Below are 12,774 nucleotides of genomic sequence, written 5' to 3'. Positions count from 1 at the left end.
GGGGTTCTGCCTGGTTCTCTTCTGCCCCAAGTTCATGGCTGATTAAGGGAGGGAAAGGTGCTGTGAGGAGGCACCCCTGTTTGGTACTAGGTTGGCTGATAGTTGTCATAGGGTGGGTTCTGACCCTTGCAGACCCCACATGTCCAGAATAGAACTTCACTGCACAGGCTTTCAAGGCTGTATGTAAGCTTTTGGAAGCAGATTGCCGGACCTGTCTTAGGAGGCATGTCTGGGGGGGTTTGAACCGCCAATTTTTCTGCTAGTAGTCCCACACAGGTGCTGGGTGGGACTCAGGAAAAGGGGACCCCAGACCTCTGTCCAGTCCCAGCCTGGCCACCAGGGGAACGTGTGGTCTGAACCCTGCGAGCCCTTTACTGCGGGCCTCAGGACAAGGTCTCCCACCCCACCCTGGAGGGCAGGCGCCAGCACAAGGCCCGCCCCCGGGCCCCTGACCCTGCGGCCCCGCGCCAGCACCGCCTCCGGCCCCACCCTCCCATCCAGCCTCTGCGCTATTGGCTGCCCTTTCGAGCCAGAGCCCTCGGCGGGGTAATTAACGAGGGATTAATGAGATTCCCAAAGTCAACAGGAAAATCGATGGGCCGCTGAGGCCGAGAGGCCGCTGGGCAGTCCCGCGGGGGGAGGCCGTCGGGGCGTCGGTCCGGGCGCGGGGCCTCACCTGGACAGACGCGTGGCTGCTCCGCGGGCGGTGGGTAGCCGGCGGCGATGCCTTCCCAGGCCCCAGGTAAGGCTGGCCGGGCTGCAGCTGCGGCGGAGAGCGCCCTGGACCGCAGGGGGAAAATTCCAGACGCGCTCCCCAAGCGCCCACACAAACTCACCCTAAAACGGGGTTCAGAGACCAGGAGCTGCGGGGACTGGGGCTAGATCCGGAGGGGGCTACCCTCCCGAAATCCCAGCGCTCGCCCCTCTCCCCAGCCCCAGTCCGCTCCCCACCTCCTTTCCGCAGACCCAGGCCGGGGAGGAGCGACGCCTGGACGGCTGGGGAGGGGGCAGGGGTTAGGGAAGCGGCCCTCCCGGACCCTGCATTGCCTCCCGGCTCCGAAGGAACCTCAAAGCACCGGGCCGCGCTCCTCTGGAGCTGGGCCTGCGCGCCCCGACGGCTCCGCGGCTTCCATCACGTGGCTCTAACCGCGACTCAAAAACCAGTTTGGCGTCCGGGCCCTCCCTTGGCTTGGCGGCAGCGCCCAGGGGCGTGCCCAGGGTGCGGACACCTCCTTGTGAGCTCCGGGCACCCTCGCTCCTTTCTTGAGACCCTTACTTGCCTCCCCACAGCCGATCGAATTTACCCCTTGTCCCCCTAGCGGCCGTGGAGGGTTGACCCTCTGGAGTAGGGGCTGGGGATACCGTCAGGTCGAGGACCCTGGAGGGGGGAACCTCCGGATCCCAGTCCCCCAGTGTCCCCTCTGAGCCTGCAAAAACTGCCCCTGGAATTCGCCAAAAGTCCTGCCCCTTCCAGCGTCTCCCCTTCCACCCCACTGTCATCAGTCAATTCTGACCCCGAGACCCTATAGGACAGAGTGGAACTGCTCCCATAGGGATTCCAAGGCTGCTGTTAGTCTTTGAAGAAGCAGACTGCCTCATCTTCATCCCCAGAAGGGGCTGGTGGTTCTAAGGGAGGACTTTTGCAGCTGAGTGCTTTAACCACTGTGCCACAAGAGCTCCTTGCAGCCTCTCCGGGACCCTGAAAGAACTGAAAAGAAATGCATTAATACTAACACAGAGCTCTGTGTGTTAGGCCCTGTTCTACATGTATTTACAGGTATTAAGTCATTTAATTCTGACAAAATCCCTAAGAGGTGGGTGGTATATATCAGTTCACTCAAGAAACACTCACTGAGCGTCTACCTTGGACTAGGTGTCATTCCATAGTTCTAGGTACTGCCTCGGAAACCCAAGGAGGGGTCGCTATGAGTCGGGTCCGATTTGACGGCACATAACAACAACAACAGGTACACTTATTAAACCTGTTTTAGAGATGAGGGAGTTTGGCTTAACCAAGACCACAGAGTAGTAAGTGGCAGAATCTGGGCTAACAGAAAGGTCGACAGTTCAAACCCACCCAGCCACTCCAGGGTGGGAGGGAAAGATGAAGCAATCTGCTTCTGTAAAGATTCTAACCAAAACCAAACTCACTGCTGAGTCAGACCCGACTCATAGCGACCCCTCCTTGGATTTGCGAGGTGGTATCTCTACAGAAGTAGATTTCCCAACCTTCTTTGCAAGGAGTGGCTGGTGGGTTTGAACCTCCAGCCTTCTGGTTAGCAGGCAAATGCCTTAGGCATTATGCCACCAGAGATTACAGCCTTGGAAACTCTATGGGTGGTTCTACTCTGTCCTGTAGGGTCCCTGTGTGTAGGAAGCGACTGGATGTCAAGGGGTTAATTAGGCCATCCTGCCTGGGGCAGAAGAGGAGGAGAAGTTTTGGGGAAGGCTAGGTATGAGCCTGAGTTGGGAGAAAGCAGCAGGGAGGCACCTTTGAGCTTCCAGCTTGCTCAACCTGGGCGGGAGAACCTGGGAAGAAGAGGTAAAGCTTTTCTGGAACGCCTCGTCCCCAGGCCAGGATGGAAAGGTTTCATGGAAGGGTCTCTGTCCACAGTTCCAGTGCTGAAATTCCCCAGAAACTGCCAGAGTTGGTCAGCAAACACTGAGCGTCATGCTGGTATTAGCCCCAGCGGTCTTTATTAAGCAGGACCTGGTCTTTGGCCCCAAGGAGTTCGTGGGCTTGAGGGGAGCCAGCCACACCAACAGCACCTTGCCAGACAGGGCACAGCCACTCCCAATGGAGGGGAGTGAGTGGTCCAACAAGGTAGCCACCAGCATGCTTCCCAGGAGAGGCACTTGAGGTGGGTGGTGAGGATGAGTGAGAGCCTTTGGTGGGGGCATGGTGGGGTGAGATGGAAGTAACAACCAGCTCCAGGTGTGAGGGCAGGAGGAGGAAGACACATGAGTCCTCCAGTTGGACTTGCTGACCATGGGGGCAGGTACCTGGGCCATAGTGAGATGGACTGGACACAGAGGGGGCAGAGCTTGGGCAAGGCTGACAAGGAGGATGGTGGAAGGGGAGAAAATTGTTTCTAAAGCTTGCAATAGTCTCCTTGTCCCAGAGGGAACAGTAAAGGGTGTGAATATTGAGCAGGTGGCCTGTGGAGAATGGGGGCCTGGAGAGGCTGCATTTTAGAGCCAGGCATGGGGGATCCTGTGGGAACCCCATCGGGGGAAAGCCTGAGGCCCCCAAAGCTGAGTCTAAGAGGGGAGATGGAGCAGAGCAGAGGTCATTAAAATACAGTAAGATAGCTGTGAACAATTGCCTCTGCCATGAGACCAGAAGAACTGGATGGTGCCCGGCTACCATTATCGTAGGTTTGGTTCTGTAGAAGAATCTTGATCAAAAGGGGGGAAATGCAGACCAGATTTTCAAATTCTCATGGAATCCAGACTTCCTGGAGCCATGGAGGCTGGATGAACTCCTGAAACTACTGCCCTGCGATAACCTTTAAACTTTAAACCAAAATTATCCCGGTTTAGCTGAAACCTTGAGCCTTAGGCTCATTTAAGATTTGTCTACATGGCATCAAATTGACAACAGCCACTCAAAAGATTAGAGAGGAACCTTAGGGGGTTTATGTCAATGAGGGAGGAACAACTCAGACAAGGAGGGGGAGAATGATTCCACAACTCAAATCATGTCATAGTGTCACGGAATTGTTCATGTGAAAATTCTTGAATTGGTGTATGTTTTGCTGTGTACATTCTCAATGACAATAACAAAAATTAAATAAATTATGAAAAAAATAGTGAGATAGGGTGGGTGCCTCATCCAGCCTTGCCATGGGGGTCTGAGAAGGCCACCAAGAGGAGAGAGGATATAGGATCCCTGCTGAACCTTGAAAGACAAACTGAGTCAGCCAAGGGGCAAATCGGGTAAGCATTGTAGGCAGAAGGGTGGGAGTAAAGTCAGGGATGAGGTGAGAGCAGAGGGCATTCTGGGTCAGAAGACAGTGCTGGAGAGGGCAGTCGAGGCTAACCAGGGGGCAATAGCAGCCCCCAGCCGTGAGCACGTCCTCTGCCGAGCCCTTTACATACACTGCCCTGTTTGCACTTTGGAAGGCTGTGGGGGCCATGCTGGGTAGCTGGACTTCATCCTGAGCAGTTGGCTGTCTTTGCAGGGCTCCTACTAGGGAAGAGGCACAAAGGGCAGGGAAACCAGTTGGAGCCTCTCGCAGAAGTTCAGGCGAGAGGAGAGGGCTCCTGGACTGGGGTGGTTGGGCTCCAGTAAAACCTAACAGGTTCATGAGCTACCGTGGGCAGGCTTAGGGTCTGAGGTGGGGCGAGGGATGAGGGAAGAGGCAGGGAGGACACTCAGCTCCCAGCTAGGAGGCCCGGGGTTGGAGGTGCCACTCTCTCGGGGAGTGGACATTAGGAAGCTGTCCTCCTCCAGCCTGGAGAACAGGGACAGTGAGCACTTGGGACCCGGAGCCCAGAGAACAGGGATCGGAGAGTAAGAGCAGGACAGGGACAGCACCAAGGAAGAGCATCTGGGGGGGAGCATGGGGTGTCGAGGGATCCTCCCGTCAGCTCAGGAGAAGCCTCCCAGCCAGAAGCACACCCAGAACCACGGCTGTAGGTATTGGGTGGTCCATGATCTGGGCCCAAGTGAGGTATGACAACGCAGCTGGCCTGAGCAAAAACTTAGAGAAGGTGAGGAAGTAGCAGGGGACAGTTAGGAAATGGGAAGGGTCAAGGTTCATTTCTCCATGCTATGCTGGGCACTTGTGGATATGCAGGTGCCCTTGTGGATATGGGGGTGTAAGTGAAAATCAAGGGCACGGCATTCCTGCTGATTCCAACCAGTCGGTGCTCATGGCAGACATTGCAAATCAACCCCAGAACTTTTTCCCTTTGTCATGTTTCAAAACTAATTTTAATTATATATGGAATGTGGTAATAATTTTTTAAAAAACTGTAACGTTAAGGCTAAAGAAAAGTTCAGCGTCCCCAATCCCAGCACCTTCCTCCCTTCTGCAGAAAATTCTGGTATTAATTTGGTTGCTATCCTTCCAGACCTTTTTTTTAAAAAAATAATTATAATATTTTATTGTCTTTTCTGTGAAGGTTTGCACAGGAGTTTAGGTTCTCATTCAATAATTTCTGCACAAATTGTTCAGGAACATTGGCTGTGTTCTTCACACTGCCTGACAGTCACATGATTTCTGTTCCGGTTGTCTCATTTCCATTCATCTAGTTTCCCTACCTCTTACACTCTCATCTTTGTTTTAAAGTAACTGTTGGCTATGTGGTCTCATATTGGTGAGTTTTCAAAACCCCTAAAAGCAATGTCATGTACACTCAGGTGTGCTCATTGTATGTTCATGTGTGCTCATCAACATAGGGATTTATTTCACGTCCCAGCGTCCTTTCCCATTCAGCCCAGACTCAGCCTCTGGAGCCTTCTCTACACAACACTCTAGGCAGTGACAACCCAACTAATCAGAATCAGACAAGGACACCTACTTGCCTTCCCTGGTCCCAGGAGGGAAATCCCTTCTAGAAGACAGCAGGGCACAAGCTGCCTTTTGGTGCTAAAAGTCGCAGCCCGGGGCCCTGTCAGCGTCCTGGCACTATACAGAGGTCCCCAGCTCCCCTGACTGCCATTATCACCACCCTACTTAGGATCAGGCTAAATTACTGAGGTGAGAAGTGGAGTGGCAGAGGATGGTCCTCAAGCCAGTTGAAACAATGGTCATTTGTAACCCAAAGAGTTTCCATATGCCCTGCTCTGTTTGACCCTCTTCCTCCTCGGGGCCTGTAAAGTGGAGAAGGCAGCTGCCATTGTTTCCAATGGCCCGACCAGAGAGGTTGTGTAGCTCACCCTAGAACACACAGCCAGCGAGGGGCAGGGGTGGAATTGAACCTAAGACAGCTTAGCAGACAACACAGGACCCTCTCTCCCTCTCCAGCCCCTGCTGAGGCTCCACCCGAGCCCTCTCCAGAAGCACAGGAGACTGTGGCAGCCCCGGCCAGGGAGAACGCGGTGGATGTGGGGGCCGAGGACACAGGGGCCCCAGCCCCACACAGGCAGAAGTCCTGGCTGGTGCGACACGTCTCACTGCTGCTGCGACGGGACCTGCAGGCCCAGAAGGCAGGGCAGCTCTTCTCAGGGCTCCTGGCCCTCAACGTGGTGTTCCTGGGCAGTGCATTCGTTTGCAGCATGATCTTCAACCACGTGGCTATCACACTGGGTGACGTGTGGCTCCTGCTGTCCACGCTCAAGGTCCTCTCCCTCCTCTGGCTGCTCTACTACGTGGCCGGCACCGCCCGCCGGCCGCACGCTGTGCTCTACCGGGACCCTCATGCTGGACCCCTTTGGGTGCGGGGTGAGTGCCAGGGTGCTAGACGGGTGGACAGGGGTGGGGAGGGAGGGCAGGGCCCAGGGAGATGCCAACGCCCGCCTGGCCTCTGCAGGCTCACTGGTGCTGTTTGGTAGCTGCACCGTCTTCCTCAATGTCTTCCGTGTGGGCTACGACATGAGCCACAGCCACTGTAAGTCCCAGCTGGAGCTCGTCTTCCCTGTCATCGAGATCATCTTCATTGGTGTCCAGGTAACAGGCCTTTCCTGTCCCTTGCAACTAGACACACCCCGTCCCTTCTGTACCTAGAAAACATGCACACCCCCACCCCACCTATATCTAAAAGCAGCCACAGAGGCAAATAGCAATAGTCCCCAGCGTACACATACACACAACACATGCCCGCGCAATGCCCAACCTCCCCGTACTCACATGCACACACACCTACACGTACCTGCATCACACACACTTTGTAACTGAAACACAGACCCCTATCAATACAAATGGATGGTGTCGCCCATTGCATCTTTGCATGCTGTTGTTGTTATGTGCCTTTGAGTCGGACCCAACTTATAGTGACCCCTCCTTGGGTTTCCAAGGTATCACTACGGAAGTAGATTGCCCAATCTTCCTTCCAAGGAGTGGCTGGTGGGTTTGAACTGCCAGCCTCTGGTTAGAAGTTAAGTGCCTTAGGCACTACGCTACCAGAGCTCCTAGCATATCTGTTTCAATACACATCTACCTTTAATAATGATGTCTAACTCTGCTGAGTTCTGGTTGTGTGCTATGCATTGTGCTTGGTGCTTCATTTCGTCATCTTCTTTATTTCCCCAACAAATAGACACTCCTTTCATCAGTAGGCATTTGGGGCCCCTTTTTGAAGTTGAACAGACTGAGGCTCAGAGATGTTTGGTCACTGGCCCAAGAGCACACAGCAAGGAAAGGGTTGAGGCAAGATCCCGACCCAAGCCCCCTCACTCTCTTATCCGTTGTAAATACACACAAGCAGTGGTCGCCTACCCAGCCCTGGGCTCAAGGCCTTCTCTCTTTCAGACCTGGGTGCTCTGGAGGCACTGCAAGGACTGTGTACAGGTCCAGACCAACTTCACAAGGTGAGATGGGGCTGCTTCTCTCCCCCTAGAACCTCCTGGGGCTCCCTATTCCTCCCAGTGCCTGTCTCCCACAGTCGCCCTGGACAGAGTGGCCCAGGAGTGTGGGCCAGCCTGAGAATGGGTCCTAGGGGCCATGTCTCTGAAGTCCTAATGATGAGAGCTGGCTTTAGAGGAGTGAGTGATCCCCCAATAGCAGTTGGTGGTGGGATTGGGCACCAGAGAGCCAACCAGGCTGTGTGGCTGAGTGTGGCACCTCCTCCAGGTGTGGCCTGATGCTGACCCTGGCCACAAACCTGCTGCTATGGGTTCTGGCTGTCACCAATGACTCAATGCATCGCGAGATCAGTGCTGAGCTCAATGCCCTCGTGGAGAAGTTCTCAGGTACCATCCCCACCCCACCTTCCACACACACACGTGTACACACTGCACTTGCTTGTAAGGTGCATGTAAGTCTGCGGAGTTGGGATACTACCGGGGCTGGGTCATAGTAACCAGCCAGTGACTTTTGCCAGCGGGCACCTCTCCTTCTGCTCCCCTTCTGTACCTGGCCCATCACGTGCTGGCACCCTGCAACCCACCCCTGGCATCCACCTATCTGTCAGAAAGCTAGCCACTGATCCCAGCTGAGCTGTTCAATGATAAATGCATTAGGTATGCACCCCACCCGTGGTATTTGCATTTTCTTAAAAAGGAACAAAAGGACAGAAAAGAATGTCATCCTAATACAATGTGACTTATCAGGAGGGATCTCCAGGTAAACAACTCCCCAGATTAGTCCATGTGCATGGTCCCTCCCGGACCTGCAGTCCGCCCCTTTGACGCTGGTCCGTAAGGGCACCTGGGAACATTGCCATCTGTGAGGCCCAGCCACACCTGCATGTATACAGCCCTTAGACGGCATCACCGTCGTGACCTGTGTGCAGCACAGCCTGGCCAGCACACTGCTGCAGTCACACACCCATTATGGAAAGCAGGGCACACCCATTGACTGTGTGCAGTCCTAATACCCTGGCTCCATTTTCCAGAAAAACTGCAGAATGTTTGACAAGTGATACCATTTCTTATTAATAAAAAAATCAAACTTGATTCCTAGTAATATAATTTTTCAAAAATGCAATTAAAATAATTCAAATTAAGAAAAACAGGATATACCTATCACCTGAGTGTAATCATTATAACGTTTTGCCGTATTTATTTCACTTATTTTGCTGAAATACTTTTTTAAAAATGATAGAAATCACAGCATTTCATCCTGAAACATTTCCACATGCATCTCTGTAAAATATTTTCCTGCATTAGCACAGTGCTACTATAATGCTAAACAAAACTCCTTAATGTCCTCTCTATCGATGCAAATTTAAATTTCTCCAATTAGCTTATGAAATGTCTTATATAGATGGTTTGTTCAAGCCAGAATGTAATCAAAAGCATACAATGCATTTGGTAGCTAGATCTCTTAAGTCTTTCATTCTAAGAGTATTTAAAAAAAAAAAAAAAAAAAACACCCTTGTCATGGAGTCTATTTCGACTCATTGCGACCCTACAGGACAGAGGAGAACTGCCCCACGTGGTTTTCAAGGTTGTCATGTTTACAGAAGCAGACTGCCACGTTCTCCTCCCACAGAGTGGCTGGTGGGTTCCAACCGTTGAGCTTTCGGTTAGCACCGAGCGCTTACCCACTGCACCACCTGGGCTCCTCATCTGAAAGAGCCCCCCTCCTTTCCCTCCTGACAGTGGGATGTGTCAGGTCACTTCCTTGTAATGTTGCATTTGTTCCTCTCTCCCTGCTGTTCCCAACAGGGAGTTGGGGCATGAGTCTCCGTCAGACCCCGGTTAAGGCTTTTTGGTGACATTGTTTCTCAGGTGGCACTCTGGGCTTGCAGTGACACCTCATCAGCAGACACGTGACGTCTCACTTCCCCACAGTGAGCGCTGCTGCGGCTGAGCGCTGGGTTCAGGGGCAGCCCCCGGGTTTCCCCTTTGTAAAGTTACAGGCTTTCCCTTGTGCCCAGCAAGTTCTTTGTGGGGGTGACATCTGGCACCAAGGACATCCTGTGTAAACGCTTTACGGGAGCGTGACCCCTGAACCGTTTTCTGCTCCTGTGGTTTACGGTTTCTATCTCTGTAACATGAGGGGCCGGGTCCCCCGCACGCCTGGCATATTCCAGAAGGGCTGTCTTTGGTGCAGCCAGCCCGCCTGAACGCCTGTCCCCTCCCGCCCGGCCCCACCCCCAGGCAACGGGACCAACAGCTGCCTGTGCCTCAACGCCACGGTGTGCGAGGTTTTCCAGAAAGGCTACCTCATGCTCTACCCCTTCAGCACCGAGTACTGCCTCATCTGCTGTGCTGTGCTCTTTGTCATGTGGAAGAATGTGGGCCGACGCCTGGCAGCCCACGTGGGGCCCCACGCCGCCACCGTGCCCTTCCGCCTGCACGGGGTCATCTTCGGGCCACTGCTGGGCCTGCTGGCGCTGGTGGCCGGCGTGTGCGTCTTCGTGCTCTTCCAGATCGAGGCCAGCGGCCCGGGCATCGCACGCCAGTACTTCACGCTCTACTATGCCTACTACGCCGCCGTGCTACCTGCCATGAGCCTGGCGTGTCTGGCGGGCACAGCCATCCACGGGCTAGAGGCCCGAGAGCTGGACACGCTCAAGAACCCCACGCGAAGCCTGGACGTGGTACTGCTGATGGGCGCCGCGCTGGGCCAGGTGGGCATCGCCTACTTCTCCATTGTGGCTGCGGTGGCCACGCGCCCACACGAGCTGCTTGGCCGCCTCATCCTGGCCTACTCTCTGCTACTCATCCTGCAACACATCACCCAGAACCTCTTCATCATCGAGGGTCTGCACCGGCGCCCGCTCTGGGAGGCAGCCCCCGCGGGGAAGCCGGAGGCCGAGCTGCCCCGCAGGGGCTCCCTGCTGGAGCTGGGCCAGGGCCTGCGGCGGGCCTCGCGGGCCTACATCCATTCCTACAACCACCTCAACTGGAAGCGCCGCGCGCTTAAGGAGATCTCCCTCTTCCTCATCCTCTGCAATATCACAGTGAGTGGCAGGGCCGGGAGGCGTGAAGGGCGGAGCTGGCCCCAGAAAGTCTCAGGAAGGGATGGATCAAAGTGCATGTGTTGAGCATTGACTGCCCCAAGGGTGACTGGCTTATCGTTTTGGTTGTCAAGGATACATGCTTCTAACTAACTTGATACTGCATGAGAGCGGGGAGTGTGCCCCCAGCTCCTTGCAGGTGCCTGATGTGAATGAACGTGCCAAGCACACAGCTTAGTGCTCCTTACAAATATCTATGGTCGTTACCTTCATGGAACTTACTATCTAGTTGGGGCGACATCAGGTAGATAGAAAATGACCAGACAGTCCACTGGACTTAGTCAAAGAGAGATCAGAGGGTGCCTGAAGTCATTAGTGGGAGATATTGACGATATTTGCTGAGTATCTGGTGGCTGCTAAGCCTCGAGTCCATCTGAGCCCCTCCACGCGTGACTTCAGCGCCTCACTGAATCGTCACCATCATCTCATGCAGTATTACTGTGCCAGTCTTACACGTAGGGAAACTGAGGCTTAGGTTGTTTGCCCTGCCCAAGGCCCCATGCCTGTAAGTGGCAGTGCTTGGCCAGAACTCAGAGTTGCCTCTCCCCGCAGCCCATGTTGGTAATGACTGCCCTGGAAACACTCCTCAGGTGGTAGAGGCCCTGGTCCAGGCCACGGATGCCCAGCAGATTGGCCTGAAGTGCAGTAACCCCCAGAGAAGGTGGGGAGGGCCCCATGCCGAAGGCTTCCCGTAGGTGGTGAGGTTTGACTGGGCCTTGAGAAGCGGGGAGAATCTGGTCAGGAAGGGGCGTGGGTGTAACTAGCAGAAGGAGCAAGCCAGTGCAGACAGCAGAGCCCAGGGGAGCTCGGCCTAAGGAGCAGCCTGCCCGCCAGGAATTCTTGCCAGACACCAGGTTTGGTGCAGCTGGGGCCTCACGGTCCACCTGGAGGACAGGCTGGCCCCGGGGGCAGCTGCGGCTTCTCTGCGTTGCATGAAGGGCCGTGGGCAGAGAGGAGCTCGCTCTGAGAGCCCGTGGTGCTGGGGACGGTAAGTGGGGTGCGCTGGAGCAGCTGCCGGTTCTGGGGCCTGCATCCCCCGAGCTGAGAGTGGGGGGCACGGGGGAGCCCCTTCCCCCTCTCGACAGCCTCCTCTCCTCCCACAGCTGTGGATGATGCCGGCGTTTGGTCTGCACCCCGAGTTTGAGAACGGGCTGGAAAAGGATTTCTATGGCTACCGGGCCTGGTTCACCATCGTCAACCTGGGCCTGCCTCTGGGCGTCTTCTACCGCATGCACTCTGTCGGGGGGCTGGTGGAGGTCTACCTGGGGGCCTGAAACGGCCCAGGGAACCTGCCCCAGCAGAAGGTGATATGCCCAGGCAGGGAGCCCCGAGTCTGAGCAGATGTCCCATTCCAAGGGGGTCAGACACCTAGCCTGGGTTCCCCAGAACCTCCCCCTCCCTGAGAGGGGAGGGCACTCTGTGGCCCCGAGATCAAGGGCAGGGCCTAGACCCTGATGCCCAGGCCCAGGCCCAGGCCCAGCAAGGGCTTGCCATCTGCCAGTGCCCCAGGAGGCTGCCGGGGCCCCACAGCTGCTCTAGGTGGGAAGGTGTCGGACCTAAATGGCTGAGTCTGGGGAGTCTGGGGCAGGGCACCCCTCCCCCGGCAGGCCTCAAGGTCTGCCTCCTGCTGCGTGTGGGGGGACTGGCGGCCCAGGACACCCCTGGAAGGTCAGCAGTTGCCTGCCCTCTCCCCGTGCACACCTGATCTCCTAATGAGCTCATTAATTAGCTGCCAGGCAGGGTTCAACAGCTCTCTCCCGCTGCCATAAACCCTGTTTGTCTGATCGATTACATTCGGGCTTCGTGGCATTTGTTCCCAGGGACTGAGCTGCCAGTCCTGGTATGGTGGGAAGGGCTGGGCCTTCTGGGCAGGGCTAGTCCGTGTCCAGGCCTCCCCTTGCCTGGTCTGTTCCATGGTTGGTGGGGGAGGCGGGAGGGAGGAAGCAGCCCTGGTGGGGTCTCCCGTCCTATCTCCCCACCTCTCACCAGCACAGCCTCTCCCGGGTGGCAGCTGGCTCACGCAGGTGCCATGGCGTCCGCTGCTTGGTCCCCAGGCCTGCCTGAGCCATGGGGTGGAGCAGGAAGGGGGAGGGGTGCCCTGCCCCCAGGGAGGAGAGCTGCGCTGACAGCCCGTCCATCTTCCTAAGCCCAGTGCAAACAGGGCTGAACCCGGGCGAGGCTGGGCAGGGCAACCCTGGC

The 12,774-nt window shown here is 55.6% G+C and overlaps 1 protein-coding gene across 1 annotated transcript; it reads left to right on the top strand.

Annotated features, from left to right (window-relative positions):
• The first annotated feature begins 4,565 nt into the window (after positions 1–4,565).
• On the top strand, positions 4,566–11,849 carry OTOP3 (otopetrin 3). The gene is made up of 7 exons (XM_007959874.1): positions 4,566–4,642; positions 5,956–6,392; positions 6,481–6,617; positions 7,419–7,477; positions 7,740–7,858; positions 9,713–10,518; positions 11,679–11,849. The coding sequence occupies exons 1-7, from the start codon at positions 4,566–4,568 to the stop codon at positions 11,847–11,849; spliced, it is 1,806 nt and encodes a 601-aa protein (XP_007958065.1).
• The last annotated feature ends 925 nt before the right edge of the window (positions 11,850–12,774 follow it).

The sequence above is a fragment of the Orycteropus afer genome, unplaced genomic scaffold (assembly GCF_000298275.1).
Source record: "Orycteropus afer afer isolate SDZICR_OR568_19922 unplaced genomic scaffold, OryAfe1.0 scaffold00018, whole genome shotgun sequence".
NCBI classification, from domain to species: domain Eukaryota; kingdom Metazoa; phylum Chordata; class Mammalia; order Tubulidentata; family Orycteropodidae; genus Orycteropus; species Orycteropus afer.
This window is presented reverse-complemented; position numbering and strand designations above follow the sequence as displayed.

Excerpts from the sequence above, each read along its gene's own strand:
- OTOP3 (XM_007959874.1), top strand. The coding sequence starts at position 4,566 with ATGGGGTGTCGAGGGATCCTCCCGTCAGCTCAGGAGAAGCCTCCCAGC. Across the intron at positions 6,618-7,418 it reads TCATCTTCATTGGTGTCCAG|ACCTGGGTGCTCTGGAGGCA; the intron begins GTAACAGGCCTT and ends TCTCTCTTTCAG. Across the intron at positions 7,859-9,712 it reads CCTCGTGGAGAAGTTCTCAG|GCAACGGGACCAACAGCTGC; the intron begins GTACCATCCCCA and ends CCCCACCCCCAG.